Genomic DNA, 17805 nt, shown 5'->3' on the forward strand with positions numbered 1-17805 from the left:
CAGCATGCTACTGGCCAAATATCATCACCTTGGGCATTTTGGTTATTCAGAAGAAGTTATTTAAAGGGTTTTTTAAGACAATTGACCCCTGTGACCTTGATTATAATTGAAGGTCATTCATTTTAACAAACACGGTAGCCCTTTACCCTAGCATGCTACTGACCAAATATCATCTCCCTGGGCAGTTTGGTTATTGAGAAGAAGTTGTTTAAAGTAAAATATTGACTCCGGACGACGGACGGACGGACGGACGGACGACGGACGCAGCACCAAGGCATAAGCTCACTTGGCACTTCGTGCCAGGTGAGCTAAAAATTACATGTGACTTGACATTGTTTAAGAAAGAAATAGCGCAAATTGGCAATAGTCAGCATTTTAGTTTCGGTCAGGTACATCTGGACCCCTCAATCTACACGTACCAAATTTTCCTGAGGTCAGCCTCGGTCCAAATCTGTACCTGTCGTTTTCTTTACAGGTTCAACCGGTTCAACCGTTTCAACCGGTTACGCGAATGTACCCTTAATCTAGAGAGTCTGAAGAGGCTGTGAAATTTAATCTAGAGAGTCAGAAGAGGCTGGGGCTGCATTTAATCTAGAGTCTGAAGATGCTGGGGCATTTAATCTAGAGAGTCTGAAGAGGCTGTGACATTTAATCCAGAGAGTTTGAAGAGGCTGGGACATTTAATATAGAGGGTCTGAAGAGGCTGGGGCTTTTAATCTAGAGTCTGATCATGCTGGGGCATTTACTACAGAGAGTCTGAATAGGCTGGCTATGTCCTCCCCAACATTCAAACAATGAAAGTGTGAAGTTACCATGGGATATATAAACTACTGATACTATTACACTAACTTAACTGAAACCTGTATCACACCTTTATTTTTTTTTAAAGTGTTCTTGAAATGAATATTTTAATTTAAGTTACACAAACAAATCAGATCAGTTCAGCAACTGAAAGAAAGAATCCTTCCTCAGACCCATCGGTCTTCGAGAGGGATTGTTTAATATCAGCTATCCAACAGTTACAACAACTACTGATATAACTAATGTCATGTAAGTAAAGTGTCTGATCCCCGTTTCTACATCAGAAGGTAACATTTTCTATAAAATCCACACAATTTTACATAATATAAAGGGAATTGTTTCTACAAAATATAATTATTTTTATGCCATCCGCCCAGCTATAACATGATGTCATCTGATTATATAAAGTGAGGCTATTTCATTGCTTTCATTGTATATATTCAACATACCAGTATGGACAGAGAAATTGAGTGTCATTGGAGCAAAGTATTTCTTACTATTTTACATTGACTTGAAGAAGACAGAAATTTTGTCTCACCATCTGGTTATACATTATACATGTAGCTATATATAAAAACAAAGACAAGCAATGGGTCAAGTTAAGGTTTGTCAAGATTGTATTTATTTTCATTAAACAATAGATTTTTTTCAAAAACATAGAACATGCATATTCAGCATTCTTTCCAACAATAAAATGCAAGATAAAAGATGAGGTGATATTCTTAAATACATGTACTAGATTTCTACAATGTACACTGTTGTTGCATCACCACTCACAGTGTTGTTGGCGTACTTTACTCACAGTGTTGTTGGCACACTTTACTCACAGTGTTGTTGGCGTACTTTACTCAGTGTTGTTGGCGTACTTTACTCACAGTGTTGTTGGCATACTTTACTCACAGTGTTGTTGGCGTACTTTACTCAGTGTTGTTGGCATACTCTGAATACCTAGAGACGTACACGTTTTAACAGGTAGAGAACCTGTTCAGTAGATGAGCTGATATCCTTATTTTGTAATCAACTTGTACATCCGTGGATGAGCTGATATCCTTAACATGTAGCAATAGTCTACTACCTTTCCCAAAGGTTGTATTTCAATCTCTGTCAAACCATTATCAAGGTTTTAGTTCTTAAAACACCATATTTAATGAAATCATAAAAATAAACCCTATAAGGATATGTTATTTCAAGAAGATTAAACTTCATGTATTTCTTACAGTAGCATGTTCTGACTCTGGAGAGATCCAGTATATACGTGCTTGGACTCGAAGGAAATATTCTATGAAATCACTTTGGAGAATAAATCAACTAAAAGGACTACAAGAACCACACACAATGTCTTTCAGCTTGAAGACAATGTCTCTGACGCTCATTGAAGGTGAATATTTCTTCTCAGACAAAAAAACCCCATCTTAAAACAACATACAGTCAATTGAAACACTGTATACAACATCAACAAATTGTAGTTGCTCCCTTGGGGTGCTTCTCCATAGCAGCCATCCTGATTACAGAACTGTCATCTCAAGTTATATTCAACAATGCTCACTTGGGTCTTAATCTTCCAAAACAAGATATAAATCTTAAATAGACTATGACAATCCATAATCACCGCATCATTCTGAACGGGTTGTACTGTTTATAGAAGCTTGTTTTCCCACTTAAGAGAGACTGCATGTCCTCGTAGGATGGTAGTTTCTTCAGGTTTCCGTAGGCGGCCACACTCAGCTTTGTCTTCAGCATGCGACTTCCCACCCTTTGTACATCAGCAGCTGTGATCTTACCTGAAGGAGAAAGGTAATGTTGTTATGTTGAAACAAATTGATCAGAATACGAGTATGTGATACCATTTTGATATTTTTTATCGAACTTGGATGTTAATGAAGTTAAAATTTTCGAATGCAGAACAGATTTTAGATTTTTTTTATTGAATTTATAAGATTTTCATCATGAAAAAATCACAAGTACAAACAACACTTGAATTGGGATGTAGTACAAACAACAATTAAATTGGGATGTGTTGTAGACTGAGTTTATAGAGGTAAGACCAACAGATAGCCATGAAACACAATTTTTAAGTGTAAACACTTAGGACATGAACTTACCGATAGCCTCAAAATAGTACTCAACGGGCCGTCTGTATCCATTGGCGAGGACCTGCCGCCCGACATCCTCAAACATGACGGGACGCATCTCTAGGTTCATCAGTAACATGGACTGTAGCTGGGTCTTGGCTCGTTCCAGCTCGTCCTGCAGATACATGGTATAAACAATAATGACAAACAGTATCAACTTACATATTATTTTACCTTCGCTTCAAACAAACATTTAACACATATGAAAAAGATGTCAATACAAACGTTTTAGTAGCCCCATGCATGATGGGTGGTACAAGGTGATGTCCAATGCTGAGAGCCTATGAATACCAGCTCACTGGGGTTTAAACACTCTCAGATACTCCTATACGTCACAGTTAACAATTACTGGTACTGTACACAGCTCTGATTTTACCCAGTATTACTTTTATTCTAAAATGAACAATTACAGGTTCACAAAATGTGGAATTGATGCTTAACGCTTTCACCACTGTAGAGCATAACGGACTCATCCGTATCAATCATGAATGCATGGTAGAGTCTACTAAAGTTACATCGGACTGAAAGGGTTTATGGGTCTGTAATGTATCCTGACTATACATGCTACTTTTGTGTTTAATGGGTCTGTAATGTATCTCGACTACACATGCTACTTTTGTATTTAATGGGTCTGTAATGTATCCTGACTATACATGCTACTTTTGTGTTTAATGGGTCTGTAATGTATCCTGACTACACTTGCTACTTTTGTGTTTGATGGGGCTGTAATGTATCCTGACTATACATGCTACTTTTGTGTTTGATGGGTCTGTAATGTATCTTGACTACACATGCTACTTTTGTGTTTGATGGGTCTGTAATGTATCCTGACTATACATGCTACTTTTGTGTTTAATGGGTCTGTAATGTATCTCGACTACACATGCTACTTTTGTGTTTGATGGGTCTGTAATGTATCTTGACTACACATGCTACTTTTGTGTTTGATGGGTCTGTAATGTGTCTCGACTACACATGCTACTTTTGTGTTTAATGGGTCTGTTATGTTTCTGGAGTAGACATGCTAGTAGATTTATTGTTCTATGAAAACTGCAAACATACCACAAACACAACAAGAGTACCGCGGGGCGAAACAATATACGCCCGTCAAATGCCATATAGTAAATTTTAAACCAGTAGATAAAAATTCTGTACAAAAGGTAAAACTCTTACATTACGAATGTTGCCAGCTGTATTACACAGTTCCTGAATGATAACCTCAGCCAGCTCACCCAACTGTAAATAAAAACATTGTCATTTAGTGAAAAAAAATTATCTCAATACCTGTATAACTGGAGACATGTACTTCAAAGTTTCGTATATTGTACGTTAACATTTCACTGTGAAGTCACACACTAGAACATTTCACTGTGAAGTCACACAATAGAAGATTTTGTGGTTATTTTATTCTGTGAGGAAAACATTGCACACTTAAGTCACACAAAAGGATATTTTTGTGGGTATTTTACTTTGTAGGGGTAAAATTGCACAGTAAAATCCCAAATTAACATATTTTTGAGGGCATTTTATTTTGTGGTGTTAACATTTCCACATTTAGGTCACACAATATTATATTTTTACAAATATTCTTTCATTATGCAAAACCATCAATCATTCTCATAGCAATTCTGTGCTAATATTGTGAAATTCAATAACCTGCAAATAATTATAGTTACTGACACTAACTTTGCAGTGTAAAGCTATTCCAATCTCTGATGCAGTTTATTTGTTCCTGTGTTAGGTACCCAGTATCCTCCTGTGTAAATGAGCTGGGTTCTACATCATACATCAATGTAGCCTGGATCATTGTGACAGATCATCAAACTGAGGCTTCTACATACAGTTTTAGATCAACATGTGGCAGTTGTGATTTTTAACTTACCCGGTCTGGATGAGAGCTACAATGGATGCAGAAGAAACCTGTGTCTTCGTAAGCGTTATTCACAGCAGATGCACTATTTATCCAATGGTATCTATAACAAAGCAAATAATCATTCTCAATAGAGTCTTAAACTACAGAAACTACGATTAAATAAAGAAACATAACTATGTTGTCTAGTATACAGTATTACAATGCAATTATTTATATGTCATAAAATGTATTTTAACATTGAACAGTTTTTGGATGGCATTTATGATCTATTTGAATGACACAGCTTTGCAAGCAAATAACATTATGATTTGTTTTGCTTGCAAAGGTGTGTCATTCAATTAGATCATAAATGCCATACAAAAACAGCCCAATGCTTATATTTACGTTTTCTCAGCCTTTCAATACAAAATTAATCTTCAAATTAAACTTCAAATTTAAAATCTCCCCCTTATCGACAGTCTGAATAAATTTGTTCAATAACTGAAACAGAGTATTGTTGCATGCTGATTGGCTAAAAATTGTGTTTCGTGGTGCATGTCATTTAAAGTCCCATCAACGAAATAGCTTTCAAGTAGGTTATCTAGCGACAATGCCATGATATATTAAAATGAACTTTTCCTGATCTGCAAACCAGAAAATAAGTAAGAAACAGTTTCCCACTGTGGTCTGTGTACTAGAATAAATGCAGAACTGTGTACTAGAATAAATGCAGAAACATGGTAAACAACAACATATAATTAAGCTGTACACTGTTTAAGTTCAATATTATACTGTAACATATTTACTGTACACAGTATCTTGATTTATGTCTTACCTGTTGAGAACGTTGGTATAAAGACGGGTGTACATGCCCTTGCCAGGTCCTCCTGAGGAGAAGGAACTGCCACCCCCCAGTAGGATGTTAAGTACACAGAACGCCACAAAATCCTCCTCCTTGTGGGAACAGCTCTCCAAGCCTATGACGAGGTGGGCAAGGTCAGGCATGGGGTTAGGGCCCAGACTAACGTCCGACAAGTCCTTATTTACCTGAAAGGACAGACATGTACATAGTAGGACTCCCAGGAAGTATGACCAAAGCCCAATAAAACTCAACACCATCCATCTTGAATCACATATTAACCCATATTGGCCCAATCAAACTTGAGTTATGGCCATCATGGTTTCAGCAACTCAGAGACCACAGCAGCATTCGTTTATATCAGATATATAGTTTATTATACATCTATAGATGCCCATCAATTCTCCTGTGAAGTTTTCTTACAATATGGCTGATATTTTTTTTATGAAAAAATGTTTGACAATGTCATAGCAAGAAAAAAAAAGAATCTTCCAGCATATCATGTAAGACCTTATAGCTATACTTTTGGTACAAAAAAAGATAACCCCCTTAATTTGACACATCTTCAATATCTATGCTGTAGTTTTTTTCAAGGTCTGTGACTAACAAAACAAGCTCACACTATGCAATGAATAAGTCTTGGTTAAAGAGGAGCACGTTCAGTGTTAATACATCCAAACCAGATTGACAGTGTGGTTTGCCATTGAGTATACCTACCCTGACATCACCACCTGTATACTGAGTGTCGTTTGCCAAGGAGTATACCTACCCTGACATCACCACCTGTATACTGAGCTACAGATTTATCACAGGCAGCCGATGGGTGGATGAGTTTGGGGTCATCCTGCCATACTGGCTGTTTGTTTAGAAAGCTTTCCTTGACCGCTTCAACAAACTGCTGGTGATCAACACCAACGCCGGCTACCACCATCCTGTCGGGAGTGTGATGGTGGTACATGTAAGACAGAAGGGTGCTGCGGTCTATGATGGGGATGGTCTCCTTCGGACACAGCTTGGGCAGACCTAATGTGTTATTCTGGTACGCCGCCTAGACACGAAAGGGTAGACTCATAACACAAAGGTTAACTGGCTTAACACATTACACATACCTTTGTAATACAGTAGTAGGAGACACTAATATTGTTGAATTATTAATTAACAATGTTATATTAACATCATGTGATATTTCTGGACTCAAATATGGAACAAGGTTCTGTATTTAGTATACACTGTTTGTGTGATTCTTTTTAACAAAAGTTATTCCTTCAGACAAATAATAACCACAAAAATGAAGTTTGCAATATTGTATTGACTATTGCAGATTTTTCCTGTGTATAAAACATCCATTTATAGATTAGATGGTAGATCTATCAGTGTGGGGATGTCGTCAACGTACGCTCATCAAATGGGATCAAGAGAAACGCAATACTACTCAAAATAGCTCAATTTCAAAACAAGGATGCCAAATATATGTCATTGCACATTTTGTTTAGACTACTGGTACTGTACCTGAATCAAAGACACTCTACAGTATATAATAAGACATGATTAACAACTTACTGCATGTGACAATTCTATAAGTATGGGTTCAGGTTGAGGGTTTGTTTCCACAGATTCAAGCTCATATTCCACTATGTTCCTGGTATCCTCAATCTATAATGAAACCAGGAAAATGAAAAAATAAACTTAAACTAGACAATGCTTGTAAAACAAACATGTCTCACTTAATAAGACAAAGAATAATTTGGAAAACTTTAAGAACAAGAACATGTCTTAAAATCTTTAAATTTAGAAATAAACATACCCTGTAGATGTTTTTCTATACCCATACCTGGAAACCTTTGCTCAGTGAAATGTTCACCCTTTGCCATTGAAATACATATTGGACCAGTGTTAATTTCGTCCTACACATATAATTACTATATAGAATATTGTTTACTAATATTCGCTGCAATGATAAATTCTCGGTATAGAGTATGCTGTACTGACCTCTTGTTCTGTGAACTGTGGCCTGAGGGTAACCTCAGCCAGAATGTTGGACAATAAAGGAAGTGCCGTCGACTCTGCTGACATGGCATAAATCAATGTATCTCTGAAACACAAATTCAAAAAGAATTTTTAAACCACCGTTTTTAATATCAACCATTAAACTGACCAAAGGTTTTATTGAGGGTATTTTTGATGATTTTCAAACTATCAGAAAGACAACATTTTAATTACAAAGTAAAAGCATAAGGTCGTGATCTAGGTCAAATAACAGGACTAAGTCATGCAAGCCTGAAAAGGCTTCTTCATCATATAAATTTACCAGGGTCTTGTAGTCATGCAAGTTTACCAGGGTCTTGTAGCTTACCAGGATCTTGTAGTCATGCAAGTTGGCAGCCTCTCAGTCACATTAGTCTACTAAAACCTTTTAGCTGCTTAAGTCTATTAAACTGGTGTCTACAACTTAAGTCACGCCAATGTACCAAAGCTTTTAGTCACTTAAGTCTACCAGGGCCTCTTAGTCAAGCAAGTCTACCAGGACCTCTTAGTCAAGCAAGTCTACCTGGACCTCTTAGTCAAGCAAGTCTACCAGGGCCTCTTAGTCAAGCAAGTCTACCAGGACCTCTTAGTCAAGCAAGTCTACCAGGGCCTTTTAGTCAAGCAAGCCTACCAGGACCTCTTAGTCAAGCAAGCCTTTTATAGTCATGTACCTGGTAAGTCTTACAGGGTCCTCTTTTTAATAACAGTCAACAAATGCAAGGACATGATTCAGTCATGTAAATCTAAAAGAGTGAAAAGATAAAATCAAAACTCTACCTGGCCGACATGCAATCTGTGATTCCACCATGTTTTTCTAAGATCTCAAAAATTTGTTCACGGCTATATTGTGTTGTGGACTGGAAGATTAAGGACAAATAGAAAAGCATGTAATGTTGAATAAATTATTAAGTATGGGTAGGTTAACAAATGCATACAATTTCTTTTATCTGATAGACTGCCTAGTTTAAACGACAAAATTCTAATTAAGAGTTAAATACATTGTATCAGAAAAGTAAAAGATTAAAATAACTATAGCAGTTTAGTAACCATGCACATTCTGTTGGTGTTGACAGTTTTATTATTACTTTGTCGCGAGGGGATAACAAATGTCATGTTACTTATAAATCAAGTCATATTATATATATTATATGTCATATTACTTGCATCAATATCACATTACTTACATATAATGTTAAATTACTTACATTATATATTACATTAGTTACATTAAATATTACATTACTTACATTAAATATTACATTACTTACATTAAATATTACATTACTTACATTAAAGGCTAATTTTTCCAAAACATGTGATATTCCGCTTGGATAAGCAACTTCATATCTTGATCCAGAGTCGACTAAAACTGAAATGTAAACATTTACAATATTCAATACTCATTAACACTAACAAAATATCTTTTCAATAGATGCCATAACTTCTTTTCCTTTGGTAAAACTTTACTTAGTTATAAATAAAATTGTGAAAAGAAATTACAAAACCAAACCATCATAGTTGAGGTGACATGTATCTAGCTTGTATACCACACAACACTTTGGCCAGATCAGTTTAAACACAACATCACTTAAACTTTTCTTTCGTGCTTCTCCTCCTTGATTATTGATAGGTCAGAACAATATATAAACATCAAATAATATATTGAAGAAATGTCTCCATTGAGAAACCAACACATGTGTATATCAAAGACAACACTGTTTTGACACATGTCCTTCATCAGTCTCAAACATTTATTGAACACTACAGTTTTCCATTATTGCCACATGATAGTGTCTTTTATCAGCTGTCAAATAGAAGGCTGTGATTCAGTAAATATAGAACAGTAATTAACAGCGAAATGTATCCTCCTGCTCAACACAATTATCCAAACACATGAAATACATACCTCCTACTCCACAGAATTATCTAAATACATAATTCCTACAGTACAGAATTATCTAAGTACATACCTCCTACAGTACAGAATTATCCCAATACATACCTCCTACAGTACAGAATTAACCCAATACATACCTCCTACAGTACAGAATTAACCCAATACATACCTCCTACAGTACAGAATTATCTAAATACATACCTCCTACAGTACAGAATTAACCCAATACATACCNAATACATAATTATCTAAACACATACCTCCTACTCCACAGAATTATCTAAATACATACCTCCTACAGTACATAATTATCCCAATACATACCTCCTACAGTACAGAATTATCTAAATACATACCTCCTACTCCACAGAATTATCCAAACACATACCTCCTACTCCACAGAATTATCTAAATACATACCTCCTACAGTACAGAATTATCCCAATACGTACCTCCTACAGTACAGAATTATCCCAATACATACCTCCCACTCCACAGAATTATCCCAATACATAACTCCTACAGTACAGAATTATCCCAATCCATACCTCCTACAGTACAGAATTATCCCAATACATAACTCCTACAGTACAGAATTATCTAAATACATACCTCCTAATCCATAGAATTATCTAAATACATACCTCCTACTCCACAGAATTATCTAAATACATACCTCCTATAGTACAGAATTATCTAAATACATACCTCCCACAGTACAGAATTATCCCATTACATACCTCCCACTCCACAGAATTATCCCAATACAAACCTCCTACAGCCACAGAATTATCCCAATACATACCTCCTACAGTACAGAATTATCTAAATACATACCTCCTACAGTACAGAATTATCCCAATACATACCTCCTACAGTACAGAATTATCCCAATACATACCTCCCACTCCACAGAATTATCCCAATACATACCTCCTACTCCACAGAATTATCCCAATACATACCTCCTACTCCACAGAATTATCCCAATACATACCTCCTAATCCACAGAATTATCCCAATACATACCTCCTAATCCACAGAATTATCCCAATACATACCTCCTAATCCACAGAATTATCCCAATACATACCTCCTAATCCACAGAATTATCCCAATACATACCTCCTAATCCACAGAATTATCCCAATACATACCTCCTAATCCACAGAATTATCCCAATACATACCTCCTAATCCACAGAATTATCCCAATACATACCTCCTAATCCACAGAATTATCCCAATACATACCTCCTAATCCACAGAATTATCCCAATACATACCTCCTAATCCACAGAATTATCCCAATACATACCTCCTACTCCACAGAATTATCTAAATACATAATTCCAACTCCACAGAATTATCCAAATACATAATTCCCACTCCACAGAATTATCTAAATACATAATTCCTACTCCACAGAATTATCCAAACACATGAAATACATACCTCCCACTCCACAGAATTATCTAAATACATACCTCCTACAGTGCAGAATTAACCCAATACATACCTCCTACTCCACAGAATTATCGAAATACATAATTCCCACTCCACAGAATTATCCAAACACATGAAATACATACCTCCTAATCCACAGAATTATCCCAATACATACCTCCTACTCCACAGAATTATCTAAATACATAATTCCCACTCCACAGAATTATCCAAACACATGAAATACATACCTCCTAATCCACAGAATTATCCCAATACATACACCCCTACTCCACAGAATTATCTAAATACAAACCTCCTACTCCACAGAATTATCTAAATACAAAATTCCAACTCCACAGAATTATCTAAATACATAATTCCCACTCCACAAAATTATCTAAATACATAATTCCCACTCCACAGAATTATCCAAACAAATGAAATACATACCTCCTACTCCACAGAATTATCTAAATACATAATTCCCACTCCACAAAATTATCTAAATACATAATTCCCACTCCACAAAATTATCTAAATACATAATTCCCACTCCACAGAATTATCTAAATACATAATTCCCTCTCCACAAAATTATCTAAATACATAATTCCCACTCCACAGAATTATCTAAATACATAATTCCCTCTCCACAAAATTATCTAAATACATAATTCCCACTCCACAGAATTATCCAAACAAATGAAATACATACCTCCTACTCCACAGAATTATCTAAATACAAAATTCCAACTCCTCAGAATTATCTAAATACATAATTCCCACTCCACAGAATTATCCAAACACATGAAATACATACCTCCTACTCCACAGAATTATCCCAATACATACCTCCTACAGTGCAGAATTATCCCAATACATACCTCCTACAGTACAGATTTATCTAAATACATACCTCTTACAGTACAGAATTATCTAAATACATACCTACTACAGTACAGAATTATCCAAATACATACCTCCTACAGTACAGAATTATCCCAATACATACCTCCTACAGTGCAGAATTATCCCAATACATACCTCCTACAGTACAGAATTATCTAAATACATACCTCCTACAGTACAGAATTATCCCAATACATACCTCCTACAGTACAGAATTATCCCAATACAACAGAATTAACCCAATACATACCTCCTACAGTACAGAAGTGTCCAAATTTGTTCTCCGACGCCACTCGCAGTCCATTTTCTAGTGTAGTCACCTGTGTCACCTGTTTCTGGTTTTCAACAGTAGCATACTTTGGAAGTGGTAACCCCGGTAACCGCTTTGACAATGAAACTTTGGAAAAGCCACTAGGTGCTTGTCCTTTACTGCTGAACTTTCTGGGTTTCACACTGAAAATTAACAGAAACAATACAAAATCTGTTCTGTGTGCAGATAATGTTCAAATCATACTTTTGAAGCTTTCGAACATGGGGCAGGATTGTTTCAGACAGAAAGGCTTGGCGGGCTTACATTAAGATCTTTAAAAATAGATTTCCATATTTATAAAATCTGAAAAGTCTGCTATATGTCCTCTGGAAATGTTGTTATACACCAAATGTATCACCAAATATAAGTTTAAAGGCAGCATTCAAACTCCAAGTTATCAAAACATTTTAAGGATTTTGTACCATATATAGACTATTCAATTTAAAAATAAATTGTCATATCAACCTTCTATACTACTAAAGACAAGAGTACCTAGCCCAATTTTCATTTTTTTCTTTTCTTTAAAAATAAATAATTAGGTATCCGAAATAATGATAATAATTGGATCATTCTTATCAATATTATGACCAGTTCAGTTGTTATTTTTCTGGCAGATTTCATTTGAAATCCAAGGAGCCTGTCTCTGATAAACTGACACATTTTGGACAGTTCTCAATTTCAATCAAAACAAAACTTCATAAAAATGACACTATCATGGCCCTGACCAAGTGTTGTTAGTTTCTGGAACATTTAACAATCACTTTGCAACTTCTTCTCAACTTCCACAAAGCAAATTGTTACCAAATCTGATGAAAAAATACCAGGACTACTATGTTCAGTGACAATCAGACTGTGAGACACAAACGAGTGCTATAAAAAAACATCTATATAGTCCCCCACCTCTGAGCAATGCTTGATATAAAAATTAACAAACAACTGTATATATAACTCTGTTTATATGTATAGGGGCACAAAATGGGATTTCTTTATGCAACGTTAACTGCAACCAGTGATAAGACGACAAGAAAAGTCCATGGTTGTAACATTTATTGGGTTAAAAAAAAGTGATTAACCTAGAGCTTTCCATTCACTGTATGGGAATTATGTAGTGATTGTCAACATTTTATTGGCATGTATATAGTGGCAGAGATAAATATATTATCTACCCAACTGTGTAACTACCATATGGAAAGTTAACATGCTGTTAACTGCAATAACAGCATATATATACAAGAAAACATTCAGTACAGTGTGCACCAGAGAGACTGTTTATGGAAGACATTCCGAATATCCAAGCTCCATGATTTATTTTAAAGACAAAAATAGTCAGTTTTTCCAGACTAAAATGAACTACTTTTTGTCAAAATGTCACAAGTTCGGTGTTGGATCAAAGGGAAGATAATATATCAGGCTACGACAACATATGATATCACTACGGAGTGTTGTTAGTCTATTTGGGTGGTATCCATTGATTGTTTCTGATGTCATTGTATGTGTTCAACCATTCAATTAAAGTTCTTTCACAGAATGCCTTTAAAACATTTTTTGTGAGTTAAATCTTAAATTCTATCAATTTGATAAAACATCACATCCTTCTTCTGATTCTCTGACGGTACCAGAATTCTAAATGTTTTGGTACCTGGTAGACCTAAAAACAGGATGGGTTTGGTACTTTTTTGGCAAAGATGAAAAAACATAAATAAAATGACACATAAAATGCAAAAAAAAAGTCCTTGGTTGAAATGTTGATGCTTTTCCCAAAAATCTGTTCGATGTATCAAAACCACAATTTTTCGGTACAAAACTTCTTGGTACCAAAACGTCTGCATCCTACGTATACATGTATGAATAGAGACCTACCCCTAGCTACTAGTCTAGTAATTGTCATGGGGTACAGAAATGTCAGGACTTGTGTAGAGAGGTTCCCCAATTAGTGATGGTTGGTTATCATTTTTATCTAACGTTAATTCCAGCTAGTTAATTTTTAAACTGTTAGAAGATTAGATAATTTGAAGATTGACCAATGAAATTATATCCATGGTACTAGTTTGTAACTAAAATGTGTACTAACTCCAAGCAGGTTTATCAAATTAATCGGAAGTGATCAGGAAACCTGTAAAGTAGTGGTTGTGGGAGAAATTATGTCACTTTCCAAATGTCGTTTCCGTATTTCATCAGATTAGTAAATTAGACCGACATTTTAACTTTGTACTTTGTTTGCTTTTGCGCCCTGTGTGTTGAAGATTTCATATTTTAAAAATTCTTCAGCATGTTTCGTTTTTACAAAGAAGTATCGTAATATCATACTCTTAGGTAACGAAACTACTGGTACGTACCGAAACGACAAGGATTACTGTAGAAACATCAACACAAGTCTGTTCTCCTTTCTTTACGCAGAAATAGCAAATGGAAAAACATCGGACATTTATCATTTTGTACATTGTACACTGATAAACCATCAATGGAGAGACGCTGAGAAAATCTTAAAACTTACTTCTGTAGAAGACAAAGTCGACAACAACCTTGACGGACGGTTCGAGTCCACATGGGAGTCGCCATTTTCGTTAGTGCGGAGACTCTCGGATGCTTTCATTGACAAGCCGACAGCTTCCGAAGTGTTTGAACAGGCCTAAAGTGAAACTAGAACGACACGTGATGTTGACGTTCGAAAAGCCAAAAGGTAAGATAAACTTTTCCGTGTATATATTTTCAGCCTTATTTAACTTAATTATCGATAAATACCCTTCAAATTTGTAGAACTTTTACATGGTTAATTAAACAATGTAATGGATGTATAATTTATTTTTAAAGTATTTTAAATGATGAAATGCTACGTACATATTTCAGTATCTAGGGACACTCCTTCATTATTCACGTAAATTGATATAAAGAACTACAGGCCTGATAGGTATTAATAAATAGATATGTTGTGCGTGTCGNTAACAGACAACTGTATATATAACTCTGTTTATATGTATAGGGGCACAAAATGGGATTTCTTTATGCAACGTTAACTGCAACCAGTGATAAGACGACAAGAAAAGTCCATGGTTATAACATTTATTGGGTTAAAAAAAGTGATTAACCTAGAGCTTTCCATTCACTGTATGGGAATTATGTAGTGATTGTCAACATTTTATTGGCATGTATATAGTGGCAGAGATAAATATATTATCTACCCAACTGTGTAACTACCATACGGAAAGTTAACATGCTGTTAACTGCAATAACAGCATATATATACAAGAAAACATTCAGTACAGTGTGCACCAGAGAGACTGTTTATGGAAGACATTCCGAATATCCAAGCTCCATGATTTATTTTAAAGACAAAAATAGTCAGTTTTTCCAGACTAAAATGAACTACTTTTTGTCAAAATGTCACAAGTTCGGTGTTGGATCAAAGGGAAGATAATATATCAGGCTACGACAACATATGATATCACTACGGAGTGTTGTTAGTCTATTTGGGTGGTATCCATTGATTGTTTCTGATGTCATTGTATGTGTTCAACCATTCAATTAAAGTTCTTTCACAGAATGCATTTAAAACATTTTTTGTGAGTTAAATCTTAAATTCTATCAATTTGATAAAACATTACATCCTTCTTCTGTTTCTCTGACGGTACCAGAATTCTAGATGTTTTGGTGCCTGGTAGTTTCCTAAAAACAGGATGGGTTTGGTACTTTTTTGGCAAAGATGAAAAAACATAAATAAAATGACACATAAAATACAAAAAAAAAGTCCTTGATTGAAATGTTGATGCTTGTCCCAAAAATCTGTTCGATGTATCAAACCCACAATTTTTCGGTACAAAACATCTTGGTACCAAAACGTCTGCATCCTACGTATACATGTATGAATAGAGACCTACCCCTAGCTACTAGTAATTGTCATGGGGTACAGAAATTTCAGGACTTGTGTATAGAGGTTCCCCAATTAGTGATGGTTGGTTATCATTTTTATCTAACGTTAATTCCAGCTAGTTAATTTTTAAACTGTTAGAAGATTAGATAATTTGAAGATTGACCAATGAAATTATGTCCATGGTACTAGTTGGTAACTAAAATGTGTACTAACTCCAAGCAGGTTTATCAAATTAATCGGAAGTGATCAGGAAACCTGTAAAGTAGTGGTTGTGGGAGAAATGATGTCACTTTCCAAATGTCGTTTCCGTATTTCATCAGATTAGTAAATTAGACCGACATTTTAACTTTGTACTTTGTTTGCTTTTGCGCCCTGTGTGTTGAAGATTTCATATTTTAAAATTCTTCAGCATGTTTCGTTTTTACAAAGAAGTATCGTAATATCATACTCTTAGGTAACGAAACTACTGGTACGTACCGAAACGACAAAGATTACTGTAGAAACATCAACACAAGTCTGTTCTCCTTTCTTTACGCAGAAATAGCAAATGGAAAAACATCGGACATTTATCAAAATTGTACACTGATAAACCATCAATGGAGAGACGCTGAGAAAATCTTAAAACTTACTTCTGTAGAAGACAAAGTCGACAACAACCTTGACGGACGGTTCGAGTCCACATGGGAGTCGCCATTTTCGATAGTGCGGAGACTCTCGGATGCTTTCATTGACATGGCGGCAGCTTCCGAAGTGTTCGAACAGGCCTAAAGTGAAACTAGAACGACACGTGATGTTGACGTTCGAAAAGCCAAAAGGTAAGATAAACTTTTCCGTATATATATTTTCAGCCTTATTTAACTTAATCATCGATAAATACCCTTCAAATTTGTAGAACTTTTACATGGTTAATTAAACAATGTAATGGATGTATACTTTATTTTTAAAGTATTTTAAATGATGAAATGCTACGTACATATTTCAGTATCTAGGGACACTCCTTCATTATTCACGTTAATTGCTATAAAGAACTACAGGCCTGATAGGTATTAATAAATAGATATGTTGTGCGTGTCGTAGTAAATAGATACATGTATGTTGTGCGTGTCGAAACACTGTGCATTTGTTATTTCATTTAGAATAATTATTTAAAATACATTGTACATGTTTTAGCTTGTTTCCAATTATAGCCATCACAGATAATGTTTTTTCCCTTTTTGCCTAATGTCAATATCTGAAAGGCAGTCTCTGTGACAAAAGTTGGCAGCATATCAAATTTTGACGGTCTGTATACAGCTGTCCCAGATGAAAGGGTAACAGCAGAAACACCACACTTATTACATACTTGTAGTCTGTTAGCTATTATAAGAACTTAAATTAATGACACTTAATCAAATACCATCTAACTGATCTATCTTTATACCAAACTGCCAGGCCTGCAAACACTTTGAGGGGTCAGTTAATTATGGTTGTAATGTATGAAATGCATGGGAAGTCATTGAACCTGACTGATTACACTTGGTGTTGCTTATATAATACAACTGTTGAGTGAGTCCCAGCTAAAGGGTTATGCCTATTTATACAAATCTAGCTTGCCAGTAAGGCAGTATTTTCCCTTTACATTCCTTGGCTTTACATTATTCCTGCCTCTTAGAATTATCCCCCCTGTATATTCCAATACACCTTCCTTAGCACTGGGAACAGGTC

General features: G+C 35.4%; 2 protein-coding genes across 4 annotated transcripts in view; one reads left to right on the forward strand and one right to left on the reverse strand.

Moving 5' to 3' along the window:
* Positions 1-1400: 1400 nt before the first annotated feature.
* LOC110459353 (mitochondrial-processing peptidase subunit alpha-like) lies at positions 1401-16845 on the reverse strand. Of its 2 annotated transcripts, none has more exons than XM_021511569.1 (12): positions 16731-16845; positions 12174-12376; positions 8959-9038; positions 8447-8526; positions 7634-7736; positions 7205-7297; positions 6414-6692; positions 5621-5832; positions 4816-4906; positions 4107-4169; positions 2904-3048; positions 1401-2582 (listed from the first exon to the last, which is right to left on the reverse strand). In XM_021511569.1, exons 1-12 carry the CDS (start codon positions 16793-16795, stop codon positions 2407-2409), a joined length of 1590 nt encoding a protein of 529 aa, XP_021367244.1. In that variant the 5' UTR covers positions 16796-16845; the 3' UTR covers positions 1401-2406. The 2 variants fall into 2 exon arrangements, with proteins under 2 accessions (XP_021367244.1, XP_021367243.1); XM_021511568.1 differs by lacking the exon at positions 16731-16845 and adding an exon at positions 14728-14810.
* The window catches only part of LOC110459352, a 29508-nt gene continuing 26599 nt past the window's right edge, over positions 14897-17805 (forward strand). Inside the window, exon 1 of one of the 2 annotated variants that reach the window (XM_021511565.1) lies at positions 14897-14913. The gene's annotated coding sequence lies outside the window, so the exon portion shown is untranslated. Of the gene's footprint in view, positions 14914-16815; positions 16917-17805 lie in introns of those variants that run through there. The other variant, XM_021511563.1, reaches the window with a different exon arrangement.

Source organism: Mizuhopecten yessoensis, unplaced genomic scaffold (assembly GCF_002113885.1).
Source record: "Mizuhopecten yessoensis strain PY_sf001 unplaced genomic scaffold, ASM211388v2 scaffold10045, whole genome shotgun sequence".
In the NCBI taxonomy this organism is placed as follows: domain Eukaryota; kingdom Metazoa; phylum Mollusca; class Bivalvia; order Pectinida; family Pectinidae; genus Mizuhopecten; species Mizuhopecten yessoensis.

Excerpts from the sequence above, each read along its gene's own strand:
- LOC110459353 (XM_021511569.1), bottom strand. The coding sequence starts at position 16,795 with ATGGCGACTCCCATGTGGACTCGAACCGTCCGTCAAGGTTGTTGTCGA. Across the intron at positions 9,039-12,173 it reads ACACTTCTGTACTGTAGGAG|TTTTAGTCGACTCTGGATCA; the intron begins GTATGTATTGGG and ends TTTACATTTCAG. Across the intron at positions 4,907-5,620 it reads TATACCAACGTTCTCAACAG|ATACCATTGGATAAATAGTG; the intron begins GTAAGACATAAA and ends GCTTTGTTATAG.